The sequence below is a fragment of the Triticum urartu genome, chromosome 1A (assembly GCF_056163025.1).
Source record: "Triticum urartu cultivar PI428250 chromosome 1A, HENAU_Tu73, whole genome shotgun sequence".
Classification (NCBI taxonomy): Eukaryota; Viridiplantae; Streptophyta; class Magnoliopsida; order Poales; family Poaceae; genus Triticum; species Triticum urartu.
In genome coordinates, this window is record NC_141873.1 from 90,217,026 (window position 1) to 90,234,023 (window position 16,998).

The following is a 16,998-nucleotide window of genomic DNA, read 5'->3' on the forward strand; positions in this document are numbered from 1 at the left end:
GTGCAAAAAATTGACCTAGCTCTAATACCATGTTAGGAATATGCAACTTGTATTCCCATGAGGCCATAGGCCGATATAAATACATGTACAGGTGTGGAACATATGCAGGAAACCCCTTATACAACAGTATAAATACAAAGGGGTACATGACTTATATTATAACTCTAACATGCTTCGCGTGGTCCATGTTCCGGAAAGCTTCATTGATGTGTTCTACTACAAAAAGGCAGATGTTCATGTTCTTGAGGTTTCCATGATCTAGCACGAGTCCGTAGCACTTTGGGCTCAGCCTCAGGGCAGTGGTTGGTGCTAGAAAAGTGTTGAATGCAACCGCAAGCCAAGCCATAAAGAATGTGTCATCCGTTCTCCCCCCATATCCGAAATCATCTTGGTCCATGTACTGATCTGGGGATGAGAACTTCCAGTTATGTTGAAAGTCTCTCTGAATCTCCTAGTTGTATCCTTGTCAACTTTATAACTGACTTTTAGACCCCTATTAGGAAGATCAAACACCCTTTGAACACTGTCAGCATCGACACGGATACTTCCCCTGCCTGGGAACACCATTTCAGATGTCTTTGGCTGGTAGGACTGCACCAGGAATTTACTGAAGTCCCCTGGAAGTGTATCTGATAAGTTCAAGAGGCCCCCAAACAACCTTGAAACTAGCTCTGACTTCTGTGGCGGGGATAGCGAGCTGTTGAACTTCACAAACCGCCCTGGTGATGCCCTTAACCTGCCAGCTTGTGATGGTCGCTCCACATCTTCCCAGGCAGGCACCTCAACTCCTTCAACGCTGGACTGATGATGAAAAAATTAAAAAATTAAACACAGGACAGAAAACTGAACTATGAAAAAACTAGCAATGATCGTGTGGATCAGTATTGCAAAAAACTATATAAACATAAAATGGATCATACCAACTGATATGGCGTTTTTGTGCAACCAAGAAAGTTCATCATGGCAACTAAAGACTACCAGTGTGCAAACAGCAAGAAAACTAGGAAAACATACTAGACCTGACAACTACAGAAAGTTCTAGGGGATGTGCAACGATAAAGCATGATGTTGGGAAGAAGATAACAACAACTAAAAAACAGGTTTGCAAGAAACAATTCAATAGCTCATAAACACACACAAAAAACCACATACCTCAGCATCTGCTGCGGAAGATGAGGCAGCTCCTCCACCAACTATTGCCTGCACAAAAATGGTGACAAATGATGTCAACTACAAAGATGTCAACTTTTGTGAAAACTATATGTACATCAAGATGACTAGTGATGTCAACTACAAGATGGTAATTGAGCAACTAGAACAAAAAAAGTTGTGCCAACTGCATCATAAATTCATCAGCCCCTAAAACCCCGAGAAGCATTGATATTCAAGGATTTACTTACCCTAGTAGATGATTCAGCTCGCCCTGCTGCTGCTGCACGTTTAGTCCGCTTTACAACCCGAAACCGATCAACATCCTAAAAAAATAAAAAAAACATGGTTGTGGGAAAAAAATTATTATATGACCCAAAATAAGGTGAATGTGTAATCAGCATGCCCTTACCTCAACTTCCTCTCCCTCCTCAACAGTACGTTTTGGGCGTGGCTGGCGATTAGCAGCACGCTTTGTCCTCCGGCAAAGGGACTGACTTCCAAAACCCTAATTAAGCAACCAGAAAAACATGAAAAAAGGATATAAGCATACATGGATAAGTTGAAAACAACTCAAATATGCAGAAAAAATGAGAAAAATACATCTCCTTCATTGCCATCAGCTCCTCCTCCTATTATAACCATTTTTAGCCTGTGGGGAAAATACAAGAAAAGAAAACAAAGTTAGAAGATGCGCAAAATGAAGTACAGAACCAACTAGTACATGGATGCAGCCAACTAATCAGGCAACTTGTGCAACTGAAGAACGCGTAGACAGACAACCTAGCACAAAACAACAAGCAAACTAAGCAGGGCAACTAGTATCCATTGTAAAACACATGGACAGCCAACTAGTATAGTGATGCAGCCAAATCAGTAGGCAACTTGTGCAACTGAACAGCGTGTAGACAACCAGCTAGTACAAACAGTTAGGAACAGTAAACCAACTAACCAAGACAACTAGTGCAACTGCAGAGCATATGGACAACCAACTAATATATGGATGCAGCCAACTGAGGAGAATTTTGTGCAACTACAAACATATACAACAAGTTCAATCAGCCATTGCATTGCACACAACATGCGCACATCTAACAAACAGCAACATGAACTCAGCATAAAACTTGAAGGACTAGGAGAAATCATATAAACCAACTAAAGTTTAACTGTGGCAAAGTAATAACTAGGCAGAAAATAGTTAACTAAAGGCAACAAACTCAAAATGATAACTTGTGCAACTGGGACAAAAACAGAACTTGTGCAACAAGAATATACAATATTGGAAAATTGGCAGGCATTGTAACTAATTTGCACAAATAATGGACCCTGGTTGCACACAACAGGGGAAACACACATGAACAACCACATACACAACAAGACTGACAGAATGGGTAGACCATATTGGCAACTCGAATACGAAAAGCAGAGCAACTTGTGCAACTCAAAAACAGCATATATACAGCCAACTAGTATATGGATGCAGCCAACTAATTGTGCAAATGAACAACATATAGACGGTCAACCTAGTGCAAAACAGCAAACCAACTAAGCGGGACAACTAGTGCAGGTGTAGAACATATGGACAGCCAACTAGTAAAAGTGATGCAGCCAACTGAGCAGGCAACTTGTGCAACTGAACAGTGTGTAGACACCCAACTAGCACAAACTGGTGCAACTGCAAAACATAGGGACAACCAACTACTATATGAATGAAGCCAACTGGATAGAATTTTGTGCAACTAATAGAAAATCCTCTCTACCTAAATCTTTGTACAACAACTTCAAATCAGCCAATACATTGCGCACAGCATTACGCACATCTAACAATATCTGTACAACAACTTCAAAATCAGCCAACTGGGTACATCAACTTGTGCAACCGGACTAAAAAATGAATACCAACTAGTTCAAGCATATATCCAACTAAGAACGAACAACTTGTGCAACTGGAACACAAGTGTCTACCAACTACACAGCAACTTCTGCAAACTCGAACACAACTAAGAGACACCAAGTTCACAGAACTGCAAATGCATAGCCACCCATTTCATAAACTTCCCGCGGCGGCCATGAACAGCGAATCAAGGATGAATCGCGGGACAAAAACCACCACCACCACTACCGCACAAAAACGAAGCAAAACACAGCAAGGGCTCCCCCTCTATGCAGCCCGCCACATCCGCCGCCCGTCGACCTAGACACCACCTCGCCACCGGCAACGAGACAGAGAGAGGGAGGATAGCAGAGGGCAGCCGCGGACGTCTGCCTCGAGCGCAAATCCAACAACCACCTACACCAACAACAAACGCATTCCCCAGGCGACACCTGGCGCTCACACCAGATCAATAACAAAAGGCTGGCAGCTTGGATAGAGAATATTGGGAAATTGGCAAGCATAGGTACTAATTTGCACAAGTAATGATCCCTAATTGCACACAACAGGGGAAAACACATGACCCAGAAGAACCACCACAAGGCTGGCAGATTGGCTATATTATCTCAAACATTGTCTACTACTGCTCCTAATTTGCATGCAAGGGAACAGAGTTGCACACCGCGGGGGAAAACACTAATCAAAAACACCAGATCCACCGCGAGGCTACAATCCACAGACGCGGCTCTATCGCCGCGAACCACTCATCCTCCATGAACCGCTCATCCCGTACGTGTATGCACGAACTCTCCCCCCTACTGCAACGCAAAAACGACGGGATGAGCACAACCCTAGCCCACCCCTGCCAATCTGGCGGTTTCCTAAACGAAGTAGTCCGCGGGGGTGACCTCAACCTCGCCGAAAAATGAGTTCGACCTCCCTAACCCCGACCGCGACCTCGAGTTCGACCTCTACCTCGACCCCCCTGACAACGACCGCGACCTCACCAAAAAACGAGTGACCTCACCAGAAAAAAGGAGGGCGGGCGAGTGGAGAAACAAGCAGGACGAAGAACAAGGAGCGCGCGTAGGAGCAGTACATGTGCCGCCGCGGACAACGACCCTCGCGGCGCGCCCCGCCGTCGACCACAACCCGGCGGATTTGGAACCGCCCCCGAGCAGCAACCAACAGCTAAAGCAAAGGGGGAGAGGGGGAAAGAGGAGGAATGGGCGGCGAGAGGTGGGGGGGGGGGGTGGACGGGGTAATGGCACAAAATTCGAAACCATCAGCCACTACGCACGAGCGGCTAATACGCTGGAGAACTGCCTAATACTCTATGACATGTGGGTCCCACGGGGGGCTTATCTCGCGCGGCGCGGCGCAATCGGACCAGGCGACCGGTCCACGCGCGGGTTCGAGCGGCGCGGCCCCACCAACCGACCAGGGGACACCTGGACACAGCGTGCCGTCGATCGGGACGAGATCGAGCGGCTCTTGTTCGGCCGCTCGAATTCTCTCCGTTCAGCGCGCGGCCGCTTTTTAGATTTTAGGCAGAACAAGTCATGAAGGATGCACAAGGCGAGGAATTTCTGAAATAAACTAAGGTCTAAAACTGTACTCACCATTGTACACCATCCATCCCTGCACGCTCACGCATCCGCGCACCAGAACACACCTTTGTGCTTCTAGCTGCGATGAACTGACCACCGAATACCCCGGATGAACCTGTTCTTCATCTAGTACCAAAGTCTACATCAAGAAGCACTCTGTTGACTGTGTCTTCTATCGAGCACCCCTGACCAGCAAGGATATCTGAAGTCCATGTCACTGGATGTGGCTTCAACTTTAAGGGGGGTAACACGGACTCAGACCAAACAGGAATGTCACCTCTATGCTCTTCCTTCACCGCCGCCATGGATCGCTCACTACCAAGTCGTTGGCATCGCCGCTACTCACCCAACACCCTTCGCCAGCATGCCAAACTTCTGACGATTCTCTACACCGCCACAGCATGGAGCCACAGGGGCTTTGGTTGAGGGATGGGTCTTCGGCTCTCTGCATTTCGCACATCTCAGCCCACTTGTGCAAAGTGTGGGCAGATGGAGAGTTGCTTTTATATGTTATATTCCCCACTTCTCTTTCTTCCCTTTTTAGGTTTTTTCACATTTTCCCTTTGTTTCCCTTTCTCAAGAGAACCCAGCAGAGTAGGATTTCCAGAGTGAGACACTGAAGACGCCATGCAAACCAGATGAGCAGCATTTTCCTTTTGTGAAGAAAATGCCAACCATTTCGCCCGGTACCTTCCATGTTTTATCTGCTAATAAAGAGGTCGTCAACAAACACTGTAAGGACTTCTCACCATTTTGCTAAGGTAAATACTTTGCATTATGATACCAAACTGAGAACATCACTAGATCGGAGTACATCACACACCATATGAAGGAAGGTTTTGGCTTGATCGCATATTCATGGCCGCATTTCCCGATTGATGATTAAACTAGTCCAAGCTGAAGATGATTCGGGTCACTGCAGCAATGGAACAGAACAGAACAAGTCATAAAGGATGCACAAGGCGAGGAATTCTGAAATAAACTAAGGTCTAAATGTACTCACCATTGTGTACCATGCAGTTCAAGAATTATATAATCCTGGCTTTGTTACAAAAGCGCCTGGAACAGATTGCATTCACCGAACAATACTGTTACTTTCATCTGAAGGAGGATTTTGGTCTGGTAGTATATTCATGGCAGCATTTTCCGATTCATCGGATAGTTTTTTTTTACGGGTGGATCGGATAGTCTAAGCTGAAGATGTTTCAGTTCACTGCCGCAAAGCAATAGTACAGAACAAGTCATAAAGGATGTCACACAAGGCGAGAATTTCAAAGATAAACTAAAATCTAAATATACTCACCATTGTGCACATGCAGTTCAAGAAACATATAATCCTGGCTGTGGTACAAAAGTTCTTGGAACAGATTGCATTCACCGGACAGTACCGTTACTTTTATGGCCATTGCAGTGGCAGAAGACAACCTGAACTAACCACAACTTCTGCACATACTTTTGCTTCTAAGGAGGCTGATCTACAAAATAAATCATTGTGTAATTTTAATAGATTTTACTCATGTCCAGTCTAACACATACCTCATAATTTGCAAATAACACATACCTTATTAATTCAGGTCCAGTCTAACATGCTGCAGGGTGCATACTTCATTAATCCAGCCCAAAGGAGTCTGCTACTATTTCCCCTGTTTTACTCTTCTTTCTTTTGGTTCGCGTGTTTCCTCTTTTCCTTTCTTTTCTTTTCTTTTACAAGAACCTAATACTCCCTTGTTGGTTTCCTAATTTTAAACACAACTATCAGGCAACAGGTCCTATTTCTGAGTAAGAAAGTTTGGAACTCGAAATCGAACAATGCCGCTACCTTTTTTTCTTGAAAGAACATCATACAGTGACACAACTACCCATTTTAAAGATACCACAAAACAATATGTGTTAACTTTGAATGTTTGGATTTTTTAGGTAAAAAACTTCTTTTTTTTTTCTTTCCTTTTCTTTTTTCCTTTTTCCTTTGTCCTTTTTTCTCTTTTTTCTTTTTTGCTTTCTTTTTTCTTTTCTTCTTTTTTTCTTCTTTTTCTTCTTTTTCTTTTTTTTTGCCAGAAGAATGAAGAGATTTCTACAAGGCTATGAGAAAGCCCAAGTCCAGGACAGATCCCTGCAAAGTAGATTTAAATGAGGTAAGGAACACTTTAGATTTTGTTGTTATAAGGAAATCACAACCAAAGTAATATGACTTGGGTGTAACCTGTGGGTTATGAAGAAACAAGGTAAATATCATGGATTAGTTTTATGAGGTATAAAGTGTGGACTTGCATATACATACCATATCTGCACAGGGAGGTGATACCACCCAAGGACATGAAGCACACACTATGTGTGAATGCAAGGGCAGAAGAATTTGCGACTCCATGCAGAGGCCTGCAAAGTAGGCTGAAAACGACATGGTTCAGATTAAGTGAGGCTATATATGCATCTATGATGCAGGGGATAGGCGTAATAAAAGTTTTCATTGTCTAAAAAAACTTGAAATTGGTGGGAAGGGTTGGATACAAATGAGCAAGCATTTGAACTTTAGTATTCAGTCATGGTCCATGACAACTCAAAACACATGAAAGGCGAACAACATGCAGAACTGCTACGTACAGATTAAATTTATAAAGCAGATGACTATGCATACACTAACCAGTTTATGTACATGGAGGCATTTACAGATGGATTGCCAACTTCGTGAAAGACATAACAAGGCAAGGCTAGAAGAATGTGCGCATCCAAGAATGGCTCTGCACATAGAGAATATTAACCTGTGTGGGGTCAGATGAAAATGACAATATTGTGGTGATGAAAACATAAAGAGAATTTCTCTGGTGCTTTCGAACTTAATTTATTAGTAAACACGATAGAAATATTTGGGTAGGAACTGATCAGAAGTTCTAACAAGGAACTTGTTTGTTACCATTGATTGAAATTCAACAAGGAACTTAATTTATTAGTAAAGATGATGGAGAGTGAAGGCTCTGGCGACCCGCCAGGCGACCCCCCAGCATCCGCGGGCACGGCTGCTGCCCCTCCTCCACCGTCCTCCCCAAGTCCGGCAGTCGTCCCCAGCCACCCTCACGCCGCTCTGGCTGCTGGCTCCTGCCCTGGAGGTAACCCTAACTCGCTCTCTGTCGGTTGTTCGTCCCATGCTCTCCCCTGTGCCTCGGTTCCGCGTCCTGGCATTGCCTTCCGCCAGCGTGTGCTGGCCTCGTTCCTCACCTCACACACGGTGGCCTTCCCTGTGCTGGGCCCCCCCGGTGTTCTCTGGGTCGTTGCTCCTTTCCCGGCGAAGTGCTTTTCGGCGAGCGGGGTAGCGAACCTTCTCTCCTACTTCTTCTGCTCGCCAGATGAAAAGCTCATCGCCTCCCCCGACCGTGCTCTGGTCTTCTCTGTCGAGGTTGCTAGCCCCGCCGTCGCCGAGTTCCTCGTCGCCGTCGGCCCTGGCCTCTTGCACGCCATCAACCTCGCGCTGTTCGTCTCTAAGGGTGGGGCCTCCGCTGCTGCGGCCAGGGCCCGGGAGCGCGCTGTGCGCGTGGCTAGCGCTTCGCGCGTGGCTGGCCGAGGTCACCAACCGGGTGTTACTGCGGGAGGGGCTAAGGCTAGCCGCCATAGGCTTTTAGAGATTTGGTGCCCCATCCCCTCAGGGTTTAATTCCCTCGGTTTGCTCCCCCTACCGCGGACTAACGTTTCACTCGCTGATTCGTCGAGAACGCCCGAGAAATCTCCTGCCCATCCTGCACCCGATCTCCCGGCAAGTTTGGTCGCATCCCAGTGCGACAACTCCGCTGTCCGTAGCGGCTGTTCGCCGGGCATTGACTGCAGGGGGAGTGATGGCTCAGCAGCGGCTGTCTCGTCGGCGTTTACTACCCCTGCGGGTGCGAGGGGAAGCCCATATCGGGACGCGCTCCTCTCCACTAACCATAGCCAAAAACCTGCCCCGCGCCCTTTCATCCCTCCGCTATCGCTCTCGGGGTGTTTCCGCTGCCTCTCCACTCTCCATTTCGTCAGGGACTGCCGCGACCCTGTTCGTTGCCGACGCTGCCGTGTCTCGGGCCACCGCGCCGGATCACCGTGTTGCGTCATGGCATCCCCTCGCAAGTCCTCGCCCCGCCACGCCACCTGCACCTCCCCACCCAGGCCGATGCTCTCCGCCGCCACCTCCTCCTGCCCGGCGCCCCGCCACTCCGTACCCTTCTGCCGCCGCCCGTGCTGCCCAGGCCCTGGTTGACGTGCCCCTCCTTGGGGGGTTCGAAACTGAGGGCCCTAGTTCATTGGCGGAGAGCGTCCCTGAAGTGTGCAAGGAACCGCGGTTTCGCGACATTTCCACCTCTGCTGTGGTGTCTTCTCCGCCGCCGTCCCCCGTACCCTCCTCTCCGGTGACGAGCCACCCCGAGCCGGTCCTGAGCGGCGACCATGGTCAGGGGCTTGCGGCTGAGCGCCCTGGTCCCGGCTCCGACGGGTCGTGGTCCGGCAGCGCTCCTACTTCCATCACGGGGTCGCTGGAGGCCTCGGAGTCCTCTCGGTCGTCGGGACGCTCCATTGCTGCTGAGTCCCGCCGCCCGGACTCTGTTGAGGTCTTCATGCCGGACGGCGACTACTCCGCGGCCTTGCGGCTCGCGGTGGTCACCATTGAGCCTCCAAATGCCTTCTACAACGACACGGTGGCGGTGCAGGCTGCTCTCCTACGTGACATCGGGCACATCCTCCCCGAGACCATCCCTTCGTCGATCGTGGCCATGTACCTGCGCTTTGCCACCCCGGCAGACCGTGAGGAAGCCATGCGCCACCAACCTTTCATGCACGAGGGCGCGCGCATCGATCTCCACCGCGAGGAGCAATATGCCCGCTCGGAGGTGCATGTGGGGACGTGTGCCCTCCTCGCCGCCACTTGCTTCCCCTCCGAGCACCTGAATCCTGTCGGCATCGCGGCGGCCTTCGCGCCCTTTGGCAAGGTGCTTGAGATTGACCCGCTGGTTCTGGCGGGGCGCGAGCTGGCCACGGTGAGGGTTGTGGTGTGCCTCCGCAACCCGCGGGATGTGCCCTGTGACATCTGGCCTATCGGCAATCGATGGGGTGTCCGGGTGATCTCCGTCTGGCCGGTGCGCGCGTGGGCCGTCTCCGACTCCTTCTCCAGAGATGGGCTGTACCTACCCTTCTTCCATGACCCCCCGCCGCCTTTTGCACACAACTTTCCCGTCCTCCAGGGGACGCCAGCGGGGCGGGGGCGCGGCGGCATCGTCAACGCTCCTCCCTTCCGGGGGCGCGGTCGTGGGGGCGAGCGGCGGCTCGCTTCGGTGTTGCGTGTACTTGGAGCGCCGCCTCTCCCCGGCCAGGGCAGCGCTCCCCCCTCCTTCCTCCCCGCCTGGGCCCTCCTCCCGCCTCTCCTCTCCTCCTCGATTCGCCCGTCTCTGGCTCGATGACCTCCCGCTCTACGGTGACCATTGTAGAGCTGGACGAGGACCTGCCTGCTGCTGAGGTGACGGGAGCTGGAGGCGAAGCTCGGCGCAGTCTCCGTCTGGCTGGGAAGGAGAGTGCGGCTTGGGTCAGCGTCGAAGCCAAAGCCGCCAGGCTCAAAGCCCTGAAAGAAGCTCTGACGGGGTGCTCTCCCAGGCTCAAGGCAAAGGCAGAGAAAGATAAGATCCTTGATGGCGTTCTTGCCCCCTTAAGCAAGAAAAGGGTGGCGGGGCTTCGCTCGGCTGCTTCCATTCCCACTGCCCCGGTGCCTGCCCCTGCTGATGATTAACGGCCCTACCTTTGTCACTGCTCTGGCGATGGCAAGCCGTGAGTCGTCGTTTATCCGCCTCCCCTCGGGCTGGCTTGTATCTTTTCTTCGCTCTTTCCTGCACTACGCTAGTGTTTCCCTTAATTCGTGTTGCTACGGTGCGTGTTGTTGTAATGGGGAGTAACTCTGTTAGGACTGTCCGTGTGTTGTTCTGGTATGTCCAGGGTTTGGGTTCCAAGGACAAATGTGATGTTGTCAAGAACCTTGTGATCTCTGCCAACCCTAGTCTTGTTTGCCTTCAGGAAAGTAAGCTGTCTGCCTTAGACTCCCGCAAGGCTGCTACTTTCCTTCCAGGGCGCCTCTCGGAGTTTATCACCAAGGATGCGGATGGGAGCCGTGGAGGTGTGGTGACGGCCTGGGATCCTGCGCGTTACTCCCTGGTTTCCTCCTCTGAATCGCGTTTCTCTCTCACTGTCACGCTGGCCTGCACTTCCTCGGCCGCGCGTATGACGATTACCAATGTGTACGGGCCCTCTGATCACTCCCTCGTGGATGATTTCGTGGGAGACATGGTTGCTTTGCCTGCTAATGTCTCGGATGCCTGGCTCGTTCTTGGGGATTTCAATCTTATCCGTGATCCGTCAGAGAAAAATAATGATCGCTTTGACGTCAGGCGTGCCGCTAAGTTTAACTCTTTGATAAACTCTGCTGCCCTTCACGAGCTGCATCTTTCGGATCGTCTGTACACATGGACAAATCGGCAGAACCCCCCGACCTTGGCTCGCTTGGACAGGGCGTTTTTCGACAATAGGTGGGGCGCGACCTTCCCCGACTCGACCCTCTCCTCCTTTCCACGCACCACGTCTGATCATGTCCCACTCTTGGTGGCTGCTTCCACCAAAGTCCCCGCCCCCTCTCGCTTCTTCGAAAATGCTTGGTTAACCGACCCCCTCTTCCTCCCTTCCACTCTCCCTTCTTGGGTTAACTCGGTCCGAGGCACGGGCGCGGCTGGGGTTCTTTCAGCCAAAAAGAAAGCATTTAGGTTTGCATCCAAGGCTTGGAAAAAGCGTTACCGGTTCATTCCTGCTTTTGATAACGATTGCCGGTTCTTGATCGGGTTCTTTGATTTTGTGGAGGAAAACCGTTCTTTGTCTGCAGAAGAATCAACGCTGAGAGGTGACACGCGTCAGGCACTTGCGAGCTCGATTCTCCGCCAATGTGCTCACTGGCGCCAACGCGGGAAGAGGCGGGCGGTCTGCGAGGGGGACGAGAACACTCAGTTCTTCCACGCGTCCACCTCTCATCGCCGTCGTTGCAATACGGTCGCCGCCTTGGAAGTCGAAGGGGTTCGAGTGGTGGATCATGCAGGAAAGGCCGCCGCGCTGCTGGGCTTCTTCACCGGCCTCTTAGCTCGGGCGCGGCGGCCCGTCTGGCGTTTCTCCCTCTCTGGGCTTTACGCCCAGTCGACGCGGGTGGACGGCCCGCCTCTCATCGCTCCATTCGCCCGCGCGGAAGTTAAGGCCGCGGTCGAGGCGCTGGACCGCACCGTGCGCCTGGGCCCGACGGGCTGGGGCCTGCCTTTTACCAGGCGGCTTGGCGCGAAGTGGCTGATGATCTTCAGAGGCTGTTCGATGATCTTTGGTCCGGTTCTGCCTCCCTGGATGGGATTAACCGAGCTTATGTGGCTCTCCTCCCCAAGACAACCGTTGTGCCGACGCCGGCTGATTTCCGGCCTGTCTCCCTGCAAAACGGAGATGTCAAGATATTGTGCCGAGGGCTGACGACCAGGCTTCAAAAGCAAATTGTGGATCTGATTGATGAAGACCAGTCTGGATTCGTGAAAGGGAGGAGTATCTCTGAAAATTTTGTCTATGCCACTGAATTAGTCCAATGCTGCCACAGAAGAAAAACGCCTGCGGTTGTGTTGAAGCTGGACTTCTCCAAGGCTTTTGACTCGGTTAACTGGGAGAGTCTCCGTTCTATCATGGAGGTCCGTGGCTTCCCGACTGTTTGGTGTGACTGGATTGACGAGATCCTCCATTCATCCCGCTCGGCGGTCTTGCTGAATGGGGTGCCTGGGAAATGGTTTGCAATGAAGTGTGGTCTACGCCAGGGGGATCCGATCTCGCCTTACCTCTTCCTGATCGTTGCAGACATGCTGCAGCAGCTGATCCGTCAGGATACAGTCATGAGGCATCCGCTTGTGCCCGGCTCCCCCGCCGTTGTGCTCCAATATGCCGACAACACGTTGGTTCTCATGAGGGCGGACGAGGAGGGCGCGGTTCGTCTCCGTCAAATCCTGGATATGTTTGCTGAGGCGACTGGGCTGCGGATCAATTTTGCCAAAAGCACGCTCGTCCCAGTTCATGTTGATCAAGAGACACAGGATGTGGTCGTTCGGGCGCTGGGCTGCGTGGTTGGAGCCTTCCCGCAAACCTATCTCGGGTTGCCGCTGTCGTGGCAAAAACTGAAATTCGCGGATTTTCTGCCGATGCTCGCAAGAGTCGATAAATATCTTGCTGGCTGGGCGGCGCGCCTACTCTCACTCGCTGCGTGTTTGGTCCTTATCAACGCGGTTCTGGACGCCTTACCAACCTATGCCATGGCTGCCCTGCTCCTCCCCCCAGCCATGCGGAGGGACTTTCTGTGGAATGTTGCTGAGAGAGCCTCGGGAGCACAATGCTTGGTTGCCTGGGACCGGGTTTGCCGCGCGAAAAGTGAAGGAGGGCTGGGGGTTCGCAGCCTTGCGGCCCAAAATGAATGCCTCTTGCTGAAAATGGTTCATAGGCTCCATGTTGCTCAACGTTTGAGGTGGGCGGCTTGGGTCTGGGCGGAGGCAAACGGGCGATCGCTGCTTGGAAATGGTGGCCGTGCCCTGGAAGAGCAGGGAGTGGTCCTAGCCAGGCTAATCCCCCTGTACCGCACGCTCTCTTCGGTGGAGGTGATGGATGGCCGCACTGTCTCCTTCTGGAGGGACCGCTGGCTGCCATGCGGTCCTATTGCGGCGGCATTCCCTGCGCTCTTCTCACACTCTGTTTCGGTGGAGGTGACGGTCTGGCAAGTACGAGCCGATGGGCTCCACCGACACCTTGTGCCGCGCCTCACATGGGTCGGGGAACAGGAGTTGGCCGTGGTCTCAACCATGATCTCAACCACGCCGGTCCGGGGCGGGGAGGACGTGCGGTCGCTCATCCACATCACCGCCCCGTGTGGGCGCCTGTCGTCAGCCAGAGCATACCGGCTGCTGAGGTTCGAGGGGAGGACCTTACATTGGGCTCAGTTCATCTGGGATGCGTGTGTGCCGTCCAGAGTCAAATTCTTCTGTTGGCTGATGGCGCAGCGACGCATTCACACCAGAGATGTGCTGCTGAAGAAGCACATTGTCGAAGCGGATGGGGTCGGGTGCCCAATCTGTGAAAGGGAGCCGGAGAGCGCGGACCATCTGGTCTTCTCCTGCCCGTTCGCGGCGACTTTCTGGAGACATGTTGGCATCGAGGTCAATGGCGCAGCGGTTAACTGCCTGGATCTGCTGGCTTCTTCGGCGAGCTCGGTCGTCGGCTCTGCCCGAGACTTCACCATGCTCTGTTGTTGGCACTTGTGGAAACATAGGAATGCGGTTGTATTTCAGGGGCAGCGGCCCTCTCTCGCTCGGTTGCTGCGGGGCTGCCGGGAAGACGCTCTCCTGTGGCGTGGGCGCCTGAAAACGGATGACCGGGGCCATGCTGATACTTGGTTAATGGCCCTGGGGTAGCAAGGGACGAGCGGGCAGCTCGGTGCCCCCTTCAGTTTGTTCTTGCTGTTCCCCCTTGTGTAATTCTCTTGCTAGGCATCTTGGTTGATGCTTGTAATCTCTGGGGTTTTTTTGCCTCCTTGATTAATATATTCAGGTGGGGGAAACTCTCCCCCCCCCCCCCCCCCCCGTTGAAAATTCAAAAAAGAAAATTTCAACATCTCTCACTATTGGAATTGTTCCTTTTCTACGCTACCTTTTTTAGCTCCTTGCTGCTGTCACCACAGACATGTCATGCTTCTGGTGAACTTAGGAGGTTGTCCTTGGATATAAAAGTAGGAGATCTCAAATTATTGCAGACAACTCCGGAGGCAATCCTTGAGAGAGATGAGATCATGGAAAATCAATGGAAAGTGGTGGGAGTTGGGAATGGACACAAGCAAGGAAGTATTTGTTCAATTCCGGTCGTAACTAGAACAACTCAAAACATGAAGGGTAAACTTCCGACGTAACCAAATTAATGAGGCACAGGCCGCACGGCACAACTACGGATTAAATTTGCAAACAATGCATGAACTGAAGTATGGGAGTAATGGATGATAATTCATATACTAACCAGTTTAGCAATGGATGGATGCTATAAAGGGGGATCTTCATACATGCATGGGCAACAACTTCAGAAACTGTGCTTGGACACAAAGAACTGGGTCTACAAGGCTAAGCTAGAAGAATGTATAAATCCAAGAAGAGACCTACACATAAAGAAGATTAGAACAAGTGGGTTATTCAGACGGCACAACAGCGACTGCGGTGGAGCAAACAAAAAGATAACTACGGAAAGTAATGTAAATTTGTGGGTGGGAACTGGGATTGTGTACAAACAAGGAATTAAATCTTACCTTGGATTAGGTGTAGCCTTTGATTATAGGAATGATTCCTTTTAACTTGCGGCACTTCCTTTTTAGCTCCTCGCTGATGCCACTAAAAACTTCTAATTTCCATAGTGAACTTGTCAGGCCGTCCTTGGGCAGGAGATTTGACGAACGGACAACGCTCGATCACTAATTCTTGCAGAAGGGTTCAGAGGATGTCCTTGGGCAGCAACTGGACAGTCTCTGATCTGTAATCTCAAGCTTGGTTAGGCGCTGCAGCTTCTCTCAGTCCCGGAACTCATAGTCAGTTAATATTTCTCCCTTTTCAAATAGATACCACACAAAAACCACATAATGGATATAATTCTTTCCCTTGCAAATTTCCATTTCCCTTTCCTTTTGTTGGGAGTTACTACTGGATGTTGATTTCCAAATATGCAACACAACTATCAGACAAACAACCCTACACAATTAGAATTACTACTTTTGCTGTGAAAGAACATACAACAACTACACAAACACCTCACATAAAGTCACAAGACTACCACACGTGCGGACACTGAACAGATGGAAAGCTTTACTCTCTTTTTTTAAAGCATTTCCTTTCTTTTCCTTTTTTCTTTTTTTTTTCTTTTTCCTTTTTTCCTTTTATTTTTTCCCTTTTCTCTTTTTCTCTTTTTTCTTTTTCTTTTTTCTTTTTTCTTTTTCTTTTTTTCTCTTTTCTCTTTTTTTCTTTTTCTGTTTTTTAGCTTTTTTCGTAGAAGGAGAGAGCTCTCCAAGGCTATAAGAATGTACAACTCCAAGACTGATCCCTGCGAAGTAGATTGAAAGATAACATACATCATTCAGACTATGCAGTAACATGTAATCCAAAGTAAACCAAAATGTCTCAACGTGTGGGGTCACCATGGATTAACTTCCAAAGGGGTAAAGTGGTGTTCTTACATATACATACCATAGTTATGTAGGCGATGCCACACAAGGTCTTGGCGTCCAAAATTGTGCAAAGGTTCTACAAAGGTAGAACAATTTTTAGAGCTCCATAGCAGAGGCCTGAATGGTAGATTGAAACTCACATTGTTCAGATTATGCGGTAAGCGAAACAGATAAAATGAAAATGTTGACGTGTGTGGGATCAGGAAAATGTGATGGAAAGTGGTGGGAGTTGGGGATGGATGCAAGCAAGGAAGCATTTGTTCAGTTCCAATAGTAAGTAGAACAACTGAAACATATGAAATGGAAACTTTCTCAGGTAACCAAAATAACAAGACACATCACAACAAATCGACGTGTTAAATTTGTAAACAGTGCTGAAGAAGTGGTGTACGGGAGTAGGGGATAATTATTCATATATATACTAACCATAACCAGTATAATAATGGACGGGTGCTATAATAATTTGAAACCTTCATGCTTTCAAGGGCAGCAACTTCATGAACTGTGCTTGGATAGAAAGAGAACTGGATCTATAAGACTAGGCTAGAAGAATGTACAAATCCGAGAAGAACCCTGCACATTCAGAAGATTAAAAAAGTGGGTTATTCAGATGGCACGGCAGTAACTGCGGTGAAGCAAACAAAAAGACAACTACTCTGATGCTTACTTACGAGATTAGTTATGGAAAGTAACGTGAATTTGAGGGTGGGAAAGTGGGGAATGAGTACAAGCCATCAAATGTCAGTTACCTTGGATTAGTAGTAGATGGCATAGTCTATGATGATTGGAATGGTTCCTTTTAACTTGCGGCACTGCCTTTAAGCTCCTCGCTGATGCCATCAAATACTTGTAATTTTCGTAGTGAACTTGGCAGGCCGTCCTTGGGCAGAGATTTGATGGCCGGACAGTTTCTGATATATAATTCTTGTAGAGAACTTGGTAGTCCGTGCTTGGGCAGCAACTGAATGGCTGGACACCACCGGATCTGTAATATCTTGAGGCTGGCAAGCTTGGTTAGCCCCATAGGGAGGTGCTGCAGCTTCCTGCAGTGAGAAAACACAAGTTTCTGGAGGCTATTGAGGAGGTAAAGGGCCTCCTCTTGCTCCTCTGTTAAG

The 16,998-nt window shown here is 49.9% G+C and overlaps 1 protein-coding gene across 2 annotated transcripts; it reads right to left on the bottom strand.

Annotated features, from left to right (window-relative positions):
- Positions 1-30: 30 nt before the first annotated feature.
- On the bottom strand, positions 31-16,867 carry LOC125550243 (uncharacterized). 2 transcript variants are annotated; one of them, XM_087514188.1, is made up of 17 exons: positions 16,633-16,867; positions 16,310-16,456; positions 15,903-15,959; positions 14,975-15,759; positions 14,692-14,827; positions 7,271-7,388; positions 6,911-7,017; positions 6,194-6,742; positions 5,936-6,107; positions 5,636-5,845; positions 5,456-5,548; positions 4,645-5,336; positions 1,753-1,801; positions 1,562-1,657; positions 1,401-1,475; positions 1,153-1,200; positions 31-801 (listed from the first exon to the last, which is right to left on the bottom strand). In XM_087514188.1, the coding sequence occupies exons 12-17, from the start codon at positions 4,677-4,679 to the stop codon at positions 310-312; spliced, it is 795 nt and encodes a 264-aa protein (XP_087370314.1). In that variant the 5' UTR covers positions 4,680-5,336; positions 5,456-5,548; positions 5,636-5,845; positions 5,936-6,107; positions 6,194-6,742; positions 6,911-7,017; positions 7,271-7,388; positions 14,692-14,827; positions 14,975-15,759; positions 15,903-15,959; positions 16,310-16,456; positions 16,633-16,867; the 3' UTR covers positions 31-309. The 2 variants fall into 2 exon arrangements, with proteins under 2 accessions (XP_087370314.1, XP_087370318.1); XM_087514192.1 differs by having other exon boundaries at positions 672-796.
- Between the last annotated feature and the right edge of the window lie 131 nt (positions 16,868-16,998).